General features: G+C 46.7%; 2 protein-coding genes across 5 annotated transcripts in view; one reads left to right on the top strand and one right to left on the bottom strand.

The window, feature by feature from the left end:
* LOC149359462 (uncharacterized) overlaps positions 1-19,733 on the bottom strand; it is a 57,179-nt gene that overhangs the window by 9,160 nt on the left and 28,286 nt on the right. Inside the window, exon 1 of one of the 4 annotated variants that reach the window (XM_089571678.1) lies at positions 890-928. The exons of 2 other annotated variants lie outside the window; for them this stretch is intronic. The gene's annotated coding sequence lies outside the window, so the exon portion shown is untranslated. Of the gene's footprint in view, positions 1-34; positions 867-889; positions 929-19,733 lie in introns of those variants that run through there. One more of the 4 variants, XM_089571677.1, reaches the window with a different exon arrangement.
* Positions 5,030-19,003, top strand: LOC149359463 (cathepsin L-like). The gene is made up of 7 exons (XM_089569053.1): positions 5,030-5,147; positions 9,783-9,925; positions 11,858-12,055; positions 13,080-13,274; positions 15,422-15,587; positions 15,869-15,977; positions 18,454-19,003. Exons 1-7 carry the CDS (start codon positions 5,030-5,032, stop codon positions 18,551-18,553), a joined length of 1,029 nt encoding a protein of 342 aa, XP_089425179.1. The 3' UTR covers positions 18,554-19,003.

Genomic DNA, 19,733 nt, shown 5'->3' with positions numbered 1-19,733 from the left:
TAAACATGCCTCTAATACCCACCAAAACACTTACCGGACCGAAACTGGAGGCCAGCTCTTAACCACAGCTCGATGGAAGCGGTTTCGCGGCGCCAAAGATCATACAGCAACACATTTCGCCTTGCCTTTTCACGCGTCGATTACTGATTTACAAGATAATGCGGACAATCGCAGCATTAAGAAACGCAATCGCCGCTAATACACCCAAAAGACATCACAGAGTCCGACCGATCAACAACGCGCGAAGGTAAAGCGAGCGCTCCATCCTTTCACGCCATCGACAGGCACGGTCCACCGCGGGCGCAAAATGGACATTCGCACCTGCGCCACCGTTCAGCATGACTGCTTTTCTAGGCACATTTCTCATACAGAGCACAACCGAGCACTTCTAGCGAAACTAAACCATGTGCCGCGCCCCACGCGACTCCGAGCGCATATTAATAACTACGCGGACGCGCGGCTTTAAACGTCGATTTTAATTTAGCTCGCTAATGACTGACCACACGCACTGACCACGACGACCCATCCCGTGGCATCGCACACGACAACCACAAGTCTTAAGCAAGCGCCCGCGAGCGCCCGCCTCCAGCGCGCATTCAAAAATGATGCGCCGCATCCATGTTTTCATAGCGATATACGACCGCATGCGATCCAGAAACACAAATTTCGCCGAGAACAAAGAGGGTATTTTTTTAGCCTGAGGTTTTTTTTTTACGCCTACAGCCGTGCCTCCGACTAGACGGTCGGGCACGGCAAGCGCCTCTGACCACAACCGTCACACACAAGCCATGCCAGCCAAGCAAACAACGAGCGCATGCCGAGCATCTGTTTCAAGCTCTCTAATATCAATACAACGAAATGCGAATCTCATCTACTTATGTACACTTACGAGTCAAAAATATATTGCTTGCTGCGATGACGATTGGACTGGTGGCATCCTAAAGACGAAACACTGCGGCGCATCGCCAAGTTTGTTCACGCCCAAATTTCTGCAGTTGGACAAATTTTAACTTTTTGTGACGTTAACTGCACCTTCATTAAACAAAATTATGATATCAATATGTGGAGCGACGGCAACGAATGCATTCTTTCTTTTTGCGAAACTGCGGCTGTTGCGTGTCAACGTGGTCATCGATTTTCTGCATGGATTATTTTTGGCGTTTTAGGCTCTTGTTCCCCGTCTCCCTGTCGCTCACATTTGCCGTAGTGTCTTAAGAGAAGTGCGATCGGTTCAGCGTGAGGTGCCTGAATTTGTCTTCTACCCGTTCAATCCAAGCGGCTCAACTAAAGTGCACTTCAGTTCCACCTTTAGCTTGCTAAAGGTGGAACTCATTACTCATACTCATTACTCATTACTGTCCCGGCTCTCATCGTATTCGAGAATATGCCTTGAGAAAATATTCGGTAGCCAGTGGCTGTACCGACTCCTTGTGAGCTATGTAGCTACACCGAGAAGAGTGCCAACTCCAGTTAAAGTGGCAGTGGTATATAAATTTGCCCGTAGGTGACGCGACAGTCTGTACATTCTAAGTTTTGAGCCCTTCGTTGTTTCCTAAAATCTTACTACAGTGGAACCTCGTTATTTCTAAGCGCTACATTCAAACTTGCGGTTTATTCGCAGCGGCGCTTTGGTCGTGTCAAGTCAACATCGAAGTATAAAAAAGGCTCCCCTTAATTCGAACAAATTTTCGGTGCTCTTTGAGCTCGAATTCTCCTGAGTCGGCTAGCTGCATGTATGTATTACGAATATTTAAGTAACCGAGGTTTAGCACCGCCGTTCGGTAAAAACAGTGCGTGCGGCAAAGGCGGCGTGACAAGCACGACTACGGTGCAGTGCGTTGCTGCATTATCCGTGCGGTTGTGCTAAAACTCTCTATAATAAGGAGAGCTCCAAGCCAGTAAAAAGCTTGACGCATTTACTTCATTATCAGCAGCATGAAAGAGTCCACTGCAGGACACTCATTTCAAATTTATCTCCAATGTAGGCGTAGCCACCCTGCTGAACCTTACTATTACTTTGAGGGGGAGGGGGCTGTCTTTGCGTGGTGCGAGGCCGGAGGCGGGGGGGAGGGATTGGGGGGGGGGGGGGGTGATGTAACCTAATGTTAGTGCTGTTTTCAGTTGCTTCCCCTAGCAGCATTTTTGTTGAAAGAACCATGCTGACAAAACGCGGTCCAATCAGTAACTCGGATTTCTTGCGCATCAGTCTGTCATGCAACCGCTGGAGAGTCGCGCGACACACTGCGACATCTTATGGTTGCGAAAAATCCTACTTTAGCCTCTCTCTACATGCACGGATATATATGCTGCGCATTCTCGTTTGTGATTCGTCAACTGGCACGAAACGGTTCCGGCCGGTCGATTTTGGCGGGAAAGGCTGCTTTGTTTGCTCCTGCACTGATAGTGCTGTTTGGCTCGGCGCCTCAAGCGTGGTCACGTGCCGATCACGTTGAAAAAGCTACGGGGAGAGACACCGTAGTGAAGGGCTCCGGAAATTTCGACCAGCTGGGGTTCTTTAACGTGCACTGACATCGCACAGCACACGGGCCTCTAGAACTTCGCCTTCATCGAAATTCGACTGCTGCGGCCGGGATCGAACCCGCGTCTTTCGGGTCAGCAGCCGAGCACCATAACCACATCACGGCGGCTTGCAACAAAATGTTTCTAGCAGTTGTTTACTGTTGCGCCTACAATTTTCCTTTCAGCTGAATAAAGCGAAACGTCTTTGAACAGTTACTTTGACTTGCCAAGCAGATATTTTGTATGATGTTTCCACAACAATATATGCATCATTTAAAAACACGCACCTTCATTATTTGAGTTTGAACACCTAATTGGAAAATCATACACACTTGTGTTCATTAGTCATTCTCGCGTATTGAAAAATACAAAAAGGCAGTGACTGTACACAACTGTTGGCGATCAAATATTGACTTCACAAAGTGTACATCCCCGCGCACCTCGTCCTTACCTTTTCTCACAAAACCCTATTAATGTAAGCGAAAAACGAGTAGGGACCTATATATTAATTATTCTCTTCTACGCGCAGATTTTTGTGAATATTTTTGCCGCCTTCCTAGAGGAGTGATGTGTACATCTGTCGCATCCCACCTTGCGCTTCCTGGCATTGCAGTTCGCAGTCTAGTAATAGCAGTGCTGCGCTTCGGTGCCGGATAGCGCATTGCCAGGTGTGGAAGCTTCATCTGGGCTACTGCTGGGCACGCATTGGTGGAGTGCTCCGGGCCAGTTTCGAATGCCTGGAGTTTTTTACATGCAGTGAAACCTGACTGCACGGGTGCTTCGCATTTCGCTTGCATAGGAATATGCGGCCGCCTAGGCCATAAGGTGAACTGCAATTTCGTGATCGAGCAGACGGATGCCTTGGCTTGTTTCACATGGAGTGAAGTCGAAGCTGCTGAGCGAAACGCGAAGAGAACATAGAAAGAAAGATGAAATACAGAACGAAAAAAAACAGCGTTTGCTGTGTGTGTGTGCGTGCGTGCGTGCGTGCGTGCGTGCGTGTGCGTGTGTGTGTGTGTGTGTGTGTGTGTGTGTGTGTGTGTGTGTGTGTGCATGTGTGCGTGCGTGTGTGTGTGTGTGCATGTGTGCGTGCGTGCGTGCGTGTGTGTGTGTGTGTGTGTGCGTGCGTGTGCGTGTGTGTGTGTGTGTGCTCTTTGCTCGTGGTCTATATAATAGTGCTCAATACTGAGAAAATTAATTAGACTGGTCAAAAACAGACCTGTAATCCATTTATTCTGCGTCTTTTCTTTTTAAATCTTTTGCCATCCATTGTTGTGTGCGGATGGCATCTGTCTTCTACGAAGAGAGAACAGGACCCTATTTTGTGGTGCTTAATATTACGGTTCATTGTTATGCTTCTTTATCGCTGGCAGCTGCTGCCTGTTTCGCCAGGGCTTACAGCTAGGCGGCAAGCAATCTTATTCACCACTATTTCCCCTAACTATAGGCATGTAACTTCTAGCACAGTGGCAATACCGGGATAAGGGCAAAAACCTTGAGGGACAAAGAAATGCCAGTTTTTTCCTGTGCTGCACCATTCGGTCGAGATGCAAAAAAACATCCTGCGACGAAAAACGGTTTGTTTAGCGCACGATGTGGGTTCAGCAACGCTGCTGAAAGCATTATATGCAGGACAAGCTCATGAAATACGATCGGAATGATCAAGCGTAATAGGACTGCCACACAAATAAGAATGAGAAGCAGCTCTCCGCACTCTGAGCGCGTGAATCAAGCCCGCCAGGATAGGCCGTGTCGTCCTCACATTATCGACTGCCTGGGAACCGCCCTGCAAACTCTACGCTTCACAGAGGAGAGGACATCAGGATAACCAATCAAGGCACGGGATCGGGCATGAGACGGAGGCCTCAAGCCACTCATGTGACAAAGTAAGTGGCGTCTAGAAGATAAAAACTTGTGCAGACGACACGGGCAGTCATCGATGGACTGCAGAGTGGTTAAAAAGGCGGACACGTTAAAGAGTCAGCCCTTCGTCCCTCGTACACCTATAGTTCTTCTTCGTACAGGGGTGAGTGCCGTTTAGTCACTTTGCTTTCCGACAGCCGTAGCAGGTGCTTATAGGCAGCTCTTAATAATGACAAGTATTCTAATTCGCGTCTTCGTATAGCACTATTCTCACCTACTCTACTATTTACTGGCTAGTTTGCGTCACTTGTGCGTTATTTCTCTAGGGCAAGTGTTCGCAGTCAAAACAATGTTTTTACCACAGCTGGTTAAGTACAGCTGGTTAAGTAAAAGAATCAAGGCTGCTGGAAATGTTCGCTAAAAACTTGCCATGTTCATCTACGCATCGTGAATTTAGGTGTTTAGCAAAAACATCCTCAATCAAACACATATACACGCCTGGTATCGGGCAAGCGCGGTAGCAAAAGCCAAAGGGATCCTGGAATAAGGGCCCACCCAATTAACCTCGATTTATTCTGTGCATTAGATGATTTTCTCACTTACTCACTCTTAACCACGACCTGTCTAAATTGCCTGCAGGACAGCTATGAAGCTCTTGTGGATTTGGATTGTCCTGTTCCTGGAACAACTGTCTATTCCTCGGTCTTCTGCGTTTCGAGACTTCTGGGCCGAGGCGCAATGGGCGGAATTCAAGGCTATGCACCGTGAGTACAATCGTGGCGTGTTGCCGGCGTCACGTTAAGTAAATCATATAGACTAGCGCATAACTTCTCCTCTTGCACGTCCGTCTAAGTGCGGCAATAGCCTGCGGCAATAGACTGCGGCAATTGTCTGCTATAGTCAGTATAGGTATAAAGTAGGGTACAAAAAGATTACATTTTCAGTTTTTCGCATATATTCAAAATATCAGAGTTATAAGACCTAATATATTATTGTGCAATAATGCCCTCCTTCTTTTGTCTGGAGTTTTCGAGGGCACGAACTCTTTCTTTGCCTTCTGTTCGTTTACCATTTTTGTCCTTTAATTCAAGCACGATTCTCACTGCTTTCAATTTCCGTCTGTTATAAATTATTATTAACTTGCTGTCACTTTCAGGTGACATATTCTGCGGTTATATGTATTACTGCATATCTTTACAAGCAGTGGGCGAAGTGCGAGGTTGACGTAACACCATCAGGACGCCTCGTATGGCAGCTATCTGTGCTATGTGATGAAACACCAACAGGTTTCACTAGATTTCATAGTAGCGCAGTCCGCGTCATCTCAAGTTTTGAAGAGATATAGGCTCAAAGGAGGTTTGTTTTCTTGATCTTCGCAGTAGACACTCCAGAACGACCAACCAAGTTGGTCGTCGAGGAAAGACGTTGTTCGCGTGAACCTAACACAGTTATCGACATTTCAGAAGATTTGACCGTGTTATGAGGCTCTACAGTAACGCCATAGGCTGTGAGACGTCATTTGCAATGTTCTGAACTAAACGACAGGAGGCCAGATCAAACTCCGCACATTTGAGAAAAGAATTAGATTTCCGGGATGATGTAGGTAAAGGAACACCCGGTGTGGATAGGTCACGAATGGAAAAGAGTGATTTAAATCAATAAATGGATTTTTTTTTGTCGTGCGGGAATGGTAAGATTTGTTGTATAAGTCACCTCAAACGCAATTTATGTGGACCTCGTTGTCAGCTTACCACGTTAAACCATAGTGGTGGGAACTCAATGATGCAGGTCTGATTCTCCGCTCGTGGAGATTGTCTCCTTGAATGTATTCAAGGCGTCATGAGCGAAAAGGTTGATCAGGGCAACCTAATTAAAGTTAACAGCTCTAAGACTCAGCTTATATGCTTTCACAGCCCGATGAAGAAGGTAGATTTAAACCATCACCTTTTCTTGCACGGATCCGATTGTTCCCAATGTCAATGTATACCCTTGAGCTATACAAATACAGTGAAATACCTAGGATTATACTTTGACAGTGCTCTTTCATGGAATGATCACTTGTCCCACGTTTGTAAAAAGCTCCGAACCGTCTCCTGTGTGCTTTACAACATCAGGTACTACATGCCGCTTTCAATACGCAAAGTTATCGTAAACGGCCTTGGTTATAGCATACTGCGCTATGGCATAACGATTTATGGTCACTGTGCAGTTCGCTGGAAGTGCAGGATTAATTCTCTCCTACGATCTTTATTAAAAATATCGGCTATGATTTAGGCCTTCCCTCCAATTCTGATCTCTTTAAGGTATTTTCTCTACCTGATTTTGATCGCCTTTTGATGGAAACGATCGTCCTGAAACATTTTTGGCTTAGTGACTATAAGATTCCGTATGTTCCCACACGGTCTCTTCGACCGAAGGAACCTTTTTGTATTCCCCGACGGTCTACAAGATATGGAAGGCGTTTAAGAGATTATTACGTTCCCTTTCACTTTAACAGATTACCTCCAAGTGTTCGCCGGGCAAAAACTAAATACAAAATAAAAAAGATGCTGCGATACATTAATTAGAGGATTTACGACATCATGCATGTGCTTTACCACCTGTCAAGTAAATCTTGTGATGTCATTGGTTACTGCTGTATTTATTGCACTGATCTGAGGTATTGTTATATGCCACTTTGGTTTTTCTTCCTTGCGATTTAATCTGATGAGGATTTTTTTTTTCCTTCATGTAACATGAGTCTTGTGTCTATTTTGTTCTCACCGTCATACTAATTTGATGTCCGTTATTTTGAATGTGTTTTTTTTTGCCTGTGTGTATGTCTGCGTGGTTCCGCTGCCTGTCGGGCTCTGCCGCTCAAGCCCTATGAGGCTTTGGCAGGCCGGATTTCTGTACATTTTTTTTTAATATTTGGCGCAATAAAGAATTATTATAGGAAGGCAATAGAGCCTGTAAGAAGTATATAGACTGTCTATAGACCATTTTTTACAAAGGAAGGGCTACAGACCGCGCTGCAGTTGCCGGTTTTCCCGCTGTAACGGCTACCTGATTACTTCTAGGCGAATACAGTATTCGTCTGAATGTGTTGGAAGAACGCGGTTTATCAAGTTTCCGGCATGTATGCACAGCTAAGAAAATCAGCGGGAAGCCGTGAGAAACTCTGCAGACGCGTATAGATAGTACGGGATACGAAAGATTAGACCAGTTGAAAGTTCGCGCTTCGTCCTGTTTGTTTTGGTACACGTCTCTTTGAGTGCATACTTCGTTGCGAAAGGGTCTGCAATGCCAAATGAATTTCCACGTCATGGAGAGAGACCTGGTCATTGACAAATATATGAAGAATGTTCTAATCGAATAACCTTATTTTCTCGCAAAGCGAGATCTGTAGCTGTGCCGCAGAAGAAGCAACGTGCTAAAAAGCAGGACTTGTTTTAAACTGTCCTCATGGATTCGAATATTTTTTTTGTGTATTATTTTTATATTTCTTGCTTATCCTATTTAGCAACCCGCGTTGTTGTGAATTTTGAAGCCGTCCTTACACAGTGCCCTGGGGGACTCCTGCGCGTCGCTCGTCCGTTACTGACTGGCAGAAGCCAGTCAGCTATATATATATATATATATATATATATATATATATATATATATATATATTGTATTCAGTAGGGGTTTCAATGGCCCAGTTTACTAGTTTAGGTACAGTATTACGACAAACGCGACTGTTCTTTTAACGTTTATTTTGCCAACAGTTTCGGGAATGACGAAGGGAATACCATTCCCGAAACTGTTGGCAAAATAAACGTATATATATATATATATATATATATATATATATATATATATATATATATATATATATATATATATATATATATATAAATATAAGGAAAGAGTTGAAGTACACTTCTTAGAGAAACATTTATTTACCGACGGTTTCGGACGGTGGACCGTCCTTCATCAGGGTAACGTTGTTTGTGTACTTCTTGTGAAGAAGTGTACTTCAACTCTTTCCTTATGTTATCAGCAGTCGAGCAAGTTTTTTCATCGTAATATATATATATATATATATATATATATATATATATATATATATATATATATATATATATATATATATATATATATATATACGCACTTCTCAAAGACACAAAGGCACATTTACTGTCGACGTTTCGACCGCGGTGCGGTCTTCTTCAGGATTATATATGCTTGTCCTATATATAAGCTGTCCTCTAACGCACCTCCTTTTATAAAACGGAGTGCACTAGGGGACAGCATATTCCCTTTCACTTCCATATAAGCGTATTATAAACGGGAGTGCGTTAGAAGACAGCGTATTCCGTTTTTACTCCCATACAGGCGTATTCTCGTTTAGAGAGTAGCTGGCTGTCACGACTGAGCCATTCATAACCTCTCTATCTGCGACGATTGCTTGATGCCAGTGCAGCCCTTAATTGGCTACAATGCGTAAGAGCGCTCCCAGGTAGCATTGAACATTAGAATAGTGTTATAAAAATGTTATGTAAGTTGGAGTAATGTTACATGTTGCATAGTAACTTTACATTAACATTAAAAATTAACATATAACGTTATAAGTTACATAAGAAACGTTACTTTCACATTATAAACAAACATTGTTTTAATATAATCTTCTAAATTTTATTATAATGTTAGAGTCGCAACTATAAAACAACATTGCAAATATATTTCGAGCACGGATTTCCAGTCATTTTCTCACTGTTCTTAGAGTAAAGATGTTTTTCAACTAACAGTACCTTGTAACCACACCTCTTAGTACTCGCCATAGATTACATGAAGAGCCCCATTATTTTGTCACAAAACTTTAGCTATTACCCATTCCCCACTGTCACTCATGGGACATCCCGCAGTAGCGAGTATATAAGCTCGGCGGCATTTTGGAGGTGAGTGAATACGAGTTGCTGTGCTGTAGTGTAGTGGAGAAGGCGTCGCTCTTGTTGTTGGTTCTTGCAAAGTGCTGTAAGTTGTGTGCCGTCACCACTGGCAGGCCTGCATGCTTGTGCGGGGCTGCTTCACCATTTTCGAGAATGTTGCATTTATGTTGTTTACATGTTTCATGAATGTTTGGGGAAGGTTATTCGAACATTGATATGTAACATTACAAAAACATTAGAAAAAAAGGACATTAAGGACATTGAAATAACATTGTAGCGTAACAAAAATGTAACATTATCGCAATGTTTCGGTGCTACCTGGGCTGTTGTTGGCCATGGCGCGTATCCTGGCCGACCACGATTGTTGGCGAGGCAGTCACAGCCTCCAGCAGGAAACACCTTGGCCAATTAGGAGTTGCACCTGTGTGAAGAGGTGTTTCGCGAACCTGGTTATTTGTCCTATAACATTTTTCAATGCTCGACGCGCAGACAAGAGCTACAGCAGCGTGGAAGAAGAGGCGTTCCGCAGGAAGATCTTCCTCGACAACCGCTACACGATCGCCAGGCACAATGAGCGGTACGGTCGCGGACTTGTCTCATTCAAGCTGAGGATGAACCAGTACGGGGACCTGGTAAGTGGCTGTCCGCTATGCATTCGAGAGGGGGTGGGAGGATATATCTAGCGACGGCGAGAGTCGTAGAATTCAAATGAAGACTTTTCTCTTCTAAAACAATTGAAAATGATCGCCTACCTTTTATGCTGACAAGAGAAAAGCGTCCTCAATCGCTCTTTGTACTGCTGGAGTCGTAAGACAACGCCAGCCTGCGAGGTGAATGGTCAAGGCTCTGAGTGTGATTCTAGAACAGGGTGTTGTGGTATAATTTTGGGTGCATAAAATTGCATATATCTCACTAAAGCTTACAATGACTGCAAGTACATTAGTATGAAAGTATTAGAATTCAATGAATATCACAGGAAATATTGGTTGCACAGTGTCTGGGGAACACATTACAAGATATTGGGATAGACACCCATGCGGCTTAGTTGACGGCCAAGAAAAGTATACACGGATCAGACCGTAGTGGTTACAACATGGTGGCTACAAAGTCTAAATAACAGATGCAGCTAAAGAGACAACTATTTGAATAAGAGGAAAAGAAACTATTCATAGGTGCAAACAACCAAAAATACAACTATCGGTTCTTACATGTATAAACTCGTATCTGTAGCAATACAAATGAGCGTTTCAAATGCCTAAAGACGCCAGTAAATCAGTGCATGACAATACAGACCCTTTGCAACCTTTATCTGGTGCAACTCTTGGTCTTCAAAATCGTCAAATAAGACCATGGAGTAAAGTTCTCTTATGGGTACTGTTCTTTTCTCAGAGAATTTGAGAAGCAATCATTTTGCAAAGAAGGAATGTTTTTTCCGAAATTGTGAGAATTTTAGGAATCGAAATTCGGTGCACATTTCGCTGCTATATACATGATCACCCACGCTTGCGGCTTTGGATGGTATTTCGCCGCCGCTTTTACGTTCCAGTGTCATGAGTGTGGAATTGAGCGGTTCAGTGGTGGTTAGGGCTTTGGGGAGGGTGGAGGTGAGTGGTGGGTGACTTCGGTGGGGAGAAGGTTAGCTGTTTGTGTAGGCAGTGGCGCGGCGGCTTTTGGACGATGAAGGGGTGGACTGCTAAGTTGGTGGGTAGAGGCCTTGTGCAGGGTGGGAATGGGTAGTTGGCGGTGGGTGAAGTTGGATAGGGTGGAGGCCTATCGACGGTGAAGGTGGGTAGAAGGCAAATGTGGGTGGTTTGCTGTAGATGATGATACTGGCGGATATATGCGCGAGTGGGTGGGTGGCAGATTCTGGGGGGTGGAAGGCAAAGGTGAGTGGAGGCCTTGCGGAGGGCGGAGGTTGGTAGTTAGTGGTGGGTTAGTTCGGTAGGCTGGAGACTTATCGACGGTGAAGGTGGGTAAAGGGCAAAGGTGGGTGTTGGTGGCAGGCGAAGGTACGGGCGGGTGTATTTGCGTGTTTGGTGGTGGGTGGAGGATTCCGGAGGGTGTAGGGCAAAGGTAAGCGGGTAGTGGGTGGAGGCCTTCTGGAGGATGGCGGCATCACACGACACCGTACGGAGAGATTTCGAGCAGGTGATGACAGTAATGCTCTAACGCATTAAAAATGTTGTACTTTAAAATATTATGAAATAGCCTCAAAATAATTCGCAAAATATAGAATAGAGAAAGAGACGAACTACAGATGAGAAGATGCAGAAGAGTGAATGTAATTATGCAGAGAGTTATTAAAAAAAAAGAGAGAGGAAGGAAAGGCAAGCGGAAAAGAGAACTCTCATCCTCAGTGCTCATCCATAGAGCCCAGCGCCCTCTGATCCTTACAAGACTATTTGCTCCTCCTCGTCTTGACTGACATGAAATTTCGTGCCGTCTATCTTTCATGCCTTCTTGCACTGAAGACAAGTTTTCATCCTAAACATTTTTTTTTGTATGTGATAGTGTACCCGAGTGAACTTGGTTTCTTTACTGGTGTGCTCGTACCCTTTGTTCAGTTGCAGCACGAATTCGAGGAGCTGATGGGGGGAGGCATCAAGCCTATCCCGACGCCGCTGGGCCCACAGAACACGTCCACGTTCCTGCCTCCCGAGAATCTCGGGCCCAGAATGCCCCCGTCGGTGGACTGGCGGAAACAGCTCGTCACTTCCGTCAAGGACCAGGGAATATGCGGATCCTGTTGGGCCTTCAGCGCGGTGAGGGAGCCAGTCACGTGGCGACCTTTTGATGCTGGCTCAAGAGCGTTGAATTTGGCAGCCTTCGAAGTATTGGCTTGCAGGAACTTTGGAAGCAACCAGCGCCGAAAGCAACATTATAGCGAGAAAAAAAACAGATAAACATTTCCAATTAACCTCCAAGAAACGGAACCTGCGTGCCTTTGTAAAGCTTTCTCTCTTTGCTACACAGTCCATGCAAGGCCCATCATTTCCAAATTCTGCTTTTAACGACAAGAGTGGCGAACTACGTACGTCACATGAACGTCAATATGCAGTGGAACACTAAACGTACACGCAGCTGTACCGTGTTTAATGAGCGAGGCCCCAAGCTGGACTGGCAGTTTTGGGCACAAGCGAGCGAAGAGGCAGTGCTAAATCTTTCAACAGATGACTTATTCTCGGCGCTGCCTGCAAATCCTGACACCATAGCTTCGCTGCAGAGGAACCGTTTGCTCCGCGTCGAAATTATTCGCAACTTTGATTTTGTACATTCATGGAAACATGTCTATTTATCCCTAAAACATCTATTTGGCTCAGGGGTTAGGCTTTCTGCTATGGCCATAGCAATCCCGCGGCGACCGCGAGGCCTACAAAGCAGCGTTTCGATACCTGAGGGCTTCATGCTTGTGCGAAAGATTGTATATCTTGACACCAAGCATTTCCCCATCCCTACTTAATGCCCATGTTCCTCACGTCTTTGTTTTTTCTCTTTTAGAGTCCCTCATCCCTTTCCCCACTGTAGGGCAGCTAGGCAACCGGAACGTACCTTCTGGTTAACCTCCGTGCCTTCCGACTTCCCCTTTATCTTTCTGTTGTTCTGATACTGAGCATGAGCTAACGGGTTCGATGCTGGATACTGCATTAGAATACTACAGAGGCAAAATGAAAAAAAAAAAACAAGTTTATTGCATCGCTCACAGCGCAGCCTTGACCACAAAAATCTGTTACTGATAACATCAACAGTTCCTCCCTCGCTCTTTCGCCGCAACATTCGGGTTGGCAGGCGGCCGCCATTGAGGGCCAACATGCCCGCAAGACTGGCCGCCTGGTGGAGCTGAGCGCCCAGGACCTGCTCGACTGCTGTGGCGAGAGGTACGATAACAGCGGCTGCGAGGGGGGCCTCATGGACAACGCCTTCCAGTGCGTCCGAGACCGCGGGGCCATCGACACCGCCCACAGCTACCCGTACAAGGAAAAGGTGCGTCCTCCTATCTATCCACTCCACGTCCCGTGCTGTCCCTCTTATTTTTTCATGACCACAGACCTAGTGGTCATACAGATGAGCTCGAAACACCAGTGCGCAGCGTTAACAACTAATTACAAAAAACTTTGTACTGGTAGTTTCGATCTCGGTCGGCACCAGCGCTTAAGTGCACCTTCACGTCATGGCTGACTGGCCAATATGGGTCACCAGAACCCTTGATCACTTGATAACGTCGGAACCGTCGGCCAAAAAAAAAAAATCTACTGAGTTTGGTGACGTCACAATAATTGGGGCAAGTGCACCTTGAGGTTACTCGATGTGGGTGGATACGTCGAGCGGCTCCTCGGACAACATTCACATTCATATTAAATTATGTTCCAGTCAACGCCTGCGACTTAAACTTGCTAAAAGGCATCTCCTTACGCCATGAAACAAATTCTGTCGTTTGTTTCCGTTCGAAATTTTCTGTCCGTACCCCTTTAAGAAACCCTGAATTCGGGTCTGTTCTCCAATCCACGTTGTTGCTATTATCGTTGCCCCTACTGCCTCCTTTCCCACTGTTCATTGCGGAGTCCTCAATCTAACCTCAAGACTTTTCGTTAGCCTTCATCCTGATAGTTGAGTATTGACAGGATAAGACTGTTCTACAATTCTCTGGCATAAGCTTCCTCTAATTATTATTTTCTGTACCTTTAATTTAGCTTCGTTGCTGGAGTTCCGTAAATGTTTCTTTCACTGTCCCAAAGTAGCGCGTTTTAGATAAACTGTGAATCACTGCTGTTCACGCCGGATTGCGTGGTGTTGAGCACGACATGCGGTGCGTAAAGAAGTGGTCGGTGATTATAGCAGAGAACGGAACCCGTAGTCGGAATCAGGGGAGAATCAGAACATTGCCAGAAATTTGGGAGAGCACCCAGCTGTGGTGTCGCTAAGCCTAGCGGCCTATCACGTTCTGTTCTGCAGCGACTCGGTCATTTTCTTTTATGCGGAGCATATTAACGTAGGTTTTGGGCCTTCGCGCGACGCCCGGCGGTGGCCACCATTGACCTTGAAGTGAGATCACATGATGTGACGTCACGTGATGACGTCACACCGGCTGCAGATGGGGCCTCATATCGCGCCGTCGGACGTCGCCCGGCGGAGGCCTCCACGCTTCGGTTCGCGCCGTCGCGCGCGACGCGGCGGCGGCGCCACCATCGCTGCATCACGTGATATGTGACGTCACGCCAGGGATGAAGCGGCGCGCGCCCGCCGTCGCGTCAGTCTCTTTGCCCGCAACCGCGCCAGCGTCTTTGCGCCGGGCGTGTATGCGGTCAAGATGCCTCCAAACGCTAAGGACGTTAATAATAAGAATGCAAAACGAAGGCTGCTTCGCATCCACTGGGCTTAAACCTTGATAAGCCTCCAACTTTTCTTACGTCATGGTCGATGTCAACACGCTGTTTGGAATGTTCAAAGCTATGCGCCACGGGGGGTAGCCAAGGGAACTAAAAGCGCGTGTATCGAATTCCGGATAATGTGAGCAATGACCTTAGAAAATCTGTGGCTCAGCGCGTGGTCTTGGCTTGCTCGGGAGAAGGGTCAAGGAGACCTTCTACTTGGATTCAGTTTAGTTCTGCTGGTAATTATGGCGACCATGGAATAAGACGAACAAATGCCGACTTGGGCGCGCCTCAATATACGCAGGCCAATAATCAGGATTTCCCTGTGCTCTATTTCTCCGCTCCTTTTCTCTTGCTGACGAGCCTTTCTGCTTGCCTTCCTCTTTCGCCAAACTCCTCGCTGTCACGATTAAGCTGACGCGCTACCTGCCAATGCTACGGCGAACCGAAATGCTGGTACGAGCAAAAAACGGTATCTACCTAATGGTGCTTCGACTTTACCAGTCGCCCTCGTAAGACGCTGCCGCCGAAGAAAAGCGTGGCCCACTAGGCGGAGGCCTTCTACCAAGGACACTGAAGTCGCGGCGCCATCTACCGGACGCACTACGAAGCTGCACCCTGACAGAGCACAATAGTCGCGTGCTCCTATCAGCACAATCTTTTCTCTCAATGTTCCTTTGTGATGGTGATCAACTCACAAATTGTCAGCAGGTTAGATAGGCGCACGTGTCATTGACGTTTCTGCTCGGTGTTCTGCAGTGCGGCGTGTGCCACTTCAGGAACGACAGCGTGGGTGCTACTGTTACGGGCACGGTGACAGTGAAGAAAGGAGACGAGCGGCTGGTGGAGGTGGCCGTTGCCACCGTGGGACCAGTGTCAGGCGCCGTCTACGCCAAGCTGCACACCTTCCGATTCTATGGAGGAGGTATGACATCGATCAGTGCATGCTTCTGTTCGTTTATATGTCTGTCTTGACGGTGAACGTTACGAGAGATGACGGACAAGATCACCGTTTGTCCCGCGTTTCCCTTCCCGTACGAGCGGTCGCAAAGCGGCCGTCGTGGCAGGGGATCCAGCCCGCAAACTCGTACTCGGGCGTAGAACACCATAGGCAGTGAGGCACAATGGCGGGCCAGTTTCTGTTCTCACACTGAGTGAACGAATATGTAAATGGGAATTTGAGCTGGACGCGTGATTTCGGCGCAGGCGTGTACAGCGACGACGAGTGCGGCCTGCACGAGGTGACTCATGCGGTGGTCATCGTCGGATACGGAGTCACTTTAAAGGGGACCAAGTACTGGATCGTCAAAAACAGGTGGGTCACGCACTCCTCCCATGATGATGTCTTGCCACTAATGGCCGATGGCATCCGCCTCTCGCGCGTTGCCATCCAGTGAGCCGAAAACGCTTTCTTGGTTTCAGCACAGGTGCTCAAGTGGTGGGCTACAGTGATTGTACTACACTACTGAAATCTGGAAGAAAGAATCACTTGAAGGGAAAGGCTGCAAGTCTAATGTAAAAACAGAAAAAAAAATGGCAGTCGCTTAATCCTGCTATGCCAGGATATACGTAGCGTGAGGTGAGGGCAAACCAGAGGGAAGGCGCATAACTGCCCTCCGGCTGCAGTGAGGTATTACGAGGTCTGTTAGAAAAGTATCCGACCTTTGACCGAATAAAAAAAAACTGGCATAACTGGAGCGCTGGAAACCTAATCACCTTCAAAGTAGTCTCCTTGGAACTCCACACACTTCACCCAGCGGTGCTACCGTTGTTGGAAGTATTCCGAAACGGCCTCTTTCGGAATGGAGTTTAGCTCAGCTGTCGTTGCAGCCATAATGTCCTCTCTTGTCTGAAATCGCGCTCCTTTCAATGTCCTCTTGACCTTGGGAAACAGCCAGAAGTCGCAGGGGACCATATCAGGAGAGTAAAGAGTCTGTTGAACTACAGGAGTGAGGTTTTTCGCCAGAAAAGTCTGAATCAAGTGCGAGGAATGTGTAGGAGCATTGTCGTGATGGATGGGGCAATTTCCTGTTGGCCTCACCTCCGGTCTTTGGCGCCTCACAGCACCACGTAGGCGACGGAAGACGTCCCTATAGTACTCTTTGATCATTGTTTGACCCTGTAGGATGCGTGCTCGTGGTGTGCCACACAGAGGGTGTCAAAGAAAGCAGTCAGCATCACTTTGAAATTGCTGCGCATTTGGCGGGCCTTCTTTGGTCTCGGTGGCATGAAATGCTTCCACTGTGACGACTGGAATTTGGTTTCCGGGTCGTACCCGTACACCCAAGACTCGTCACCAGTGATTATGGTGTTGATGATGTCGGGGTCACTGTTTGTGGAATCTAGCATGTCCTGCGAGACTTCAACACGAAGCTGCTTTTGCTCCGCGAAGCAGCTTCGGCACGAATTTCGCCGCAACTCTCTTCATGGCCAAATCTTCGGGGATAATGGAATGTGCAGAAAAATTGCTGATGTCCACCTCTTCCGCAATTTCTCGGATAGTCACACGACGGTCCCGCATCACCACAGCGTTCACTTCGGCAATGACCTGGTCATTTCGGCATGATGATGGCCGACCGGAGCGTGGCTCGGTCTCCGCCGATGTGCGGCCGTATTTAAACCAATTGTACCACTGTTTAATTTGTGTGCTGCTCATAGCATCTTCACCGAAAGCCGCACTAAATATTCCGAGCAGTTTCCACTTGGTTGTCATCCCGTTTCTGGCAAAATTTGATGCAGTAGCGCTGCTCCTGTCGCTCCGCCATTTTCCTTGTAATAAAAAACCGACGAGAGCACTGCGCACTGCCTCACTCAAACGCTGCGTCCCAGCGACTGACGCTATCGGCAGGCCGGAAAATATTCGTACATGCGCACGAAGGTTCAAGGTCGGCTGGTGCAAGCGCGCTTGTTTCATATCCATCAGGTGTTCGCAAAAAAAAAAAAAAAATAAAGTCGGATACTTTTCTAACAGACCCCGTATATGTGATTAGTTCTCGGGCTAGTTGGTTCATTCCGTTGCTTGTTTTCAACTGCGCGAAACATGTCCAATATTCTTGGAGAAAAATTTTGAATCTTGGAAAGCTGTAAAGTACTGATATGAAAATATTGAAAGTAATGGTCCATTCTTTCGATTTGTAGCAAAACACTTTTGTTGTGTTTCCATCGCTCGCCTCGTACATTTAAAACTGCCGTTGAAAACCAATGGGGAACGCTTTTGACGATAGCAAAAACGTTATTAGCAAAAAAAGTTCAAGCCTGCCGACGGGAGATCAGCGGATATATTGACTGTTATAGTGAAATCTTACAATATATGAAAAAATTGCGCTGATAAACTCTTTCCCATCCAAAAATGCTTTTGTCCGTAGTTATTGGGTATGAGTTCATATATTCAGGATGATCACTGACACGGATTCCTTCGCGCCAAAGCAACAGGCTACGTATGAGCAACCTGCGGCTTTTTGGCGGGCAACTCAATACACAGGCGTTTTTGCACATCGCTTCCATCGGAATGCGGCCGCATCGCTCGAGATTGAACAAACGACTCCGTGCACAGCAGCCGAACGCCGTAACCACTGAACCAACACGACAAATGAACAGCATAGACTTGTTTCACTGTCTCTCGTGGCTGGTCCGCGTGGTGTGCTTCTTTACAACTGTACCTTTATTTTTTATTCTATTGATTTCACACGTTTTCATGAATGAGAGCCTTCGGGATTTTTCGGGTGGAAGTATGTCTTCAAGAAACCAACTATTACTATTCACACATCTTCTCCTTTGCCTTCCTTGCGCAGCTGGGGCCGGGGCTGGGGCGAGCACGGCTACATGCGGCTGGCCAAGGACGACGGTAACCAGTGCAGGATCGCCAACCTGGTCAGCTTCCCGCTCGTCTGATGGCGTCACCATCCTGTCTCCAGACAAGGGATGTAGCGCCGAAACAGACAACACACAGCGCCTGTCCCGTCTATCTTGCTGTGTGTTGTCTGTTTCGTCGCTACATCCCTTGTCTGGAAACATGCACCAACTAGCCCCCCAACAAGTATTACTCAGTCACCATCCTGTCGCTTGCTTTGCACGGATGGTCGAAACTCACGCGATCTACTCGGACTGTTCAGTCAAGGACGCCGGGAAGCCTGAAGAGTTAGAAGACTTCCACGGGATATGTCACCTGTGGCTACCTAAAAGTGTTCGTTTCAAACCCTGGTTCCCTTCAGCTCTGCCAGGGTCAGCCTCTGTTTGTGTCGTTTTTCATCACAGAATTGTATAGATGGTGTCAGGCCAGGAATGGCACTGCTCGTGAGAGAAAAGTCCATATGGCCGCAGAGCCCTGCGATGCTGCCTCTGGGACACGAAATGCGTGTTCACCATGTATGCCTTCAAGAAGGGACCGCTGAAAAACGCGAATGCATGGCTTGCCAAGGATGCACCTCCTGCAGTGTTGTGCCAAAGCATTTCCCACGGCCCGCGGTCGAACCCGACCATGTATAAGATACGGGTATTGCGAATTTTCTTTTATAACGAATAAATTCTGAAATAAACGGTTCTACTTAATAAATTCTCAAATCTCTTAGATAGAAAGCACCCGCTTTTGCAAACCCAGTAGTTTTTTTCTTTTTGTCTGTGCAACGGAGGTCCTGTTCGTGTGACAAAATGACTTTTAAACAGTACACACAACGCCATTACTGCGTCATATTCACACTTCGCATTTGCACGCAGCCCATTCCTGCGCTACATCTGGGCCCATGATGTTACTCTAGAGCTGTGGGGCTCGCATCTTTTCTTTCCTTCTTTTAAGTCCTATAGCTGCCGCAGTCAACTGCCACGGATCACATCCAAAGCGACCGGGAAGGTTAAAGGCGTTCTTTGTTTATGGCTAATTAGGTTTTACAGAAAGGCGTTTCAGGGATTCTTTCACTGCATTTTGATTTATACCATATAAGCATGATTGGCTCGTCTTAATATTCCCTCCCCTATTTACCGTGTCAACTCTAGATAATATTGCAAAGCACCCCTTATGCTTTGGAAATTCACCATTACACTATTCCCACTAAGCTGCAAATTTAGCTCGAGATAG

Source organism: Amblyomma mixtum, chromosome 2, assembly GCF_055824585.1.
Source record: "Amblyomma mixtum isolate Tamu chromosome 2, ASM5582458v1, whole genome shotgun sequence".
Taxonomy (NCBI): domain Eukaryota; kingdom Metazoa; phylum Arthropoda; class Arachnida; order Ixodida; family Ixodidae; genus Amblyomma; species Amblyomma mixtum.
The sequence above is the reverse complement of the archived record's forward strand: the minus strand, read 5'-3'. Positions and strand labels throughout refer to the sequence as shown.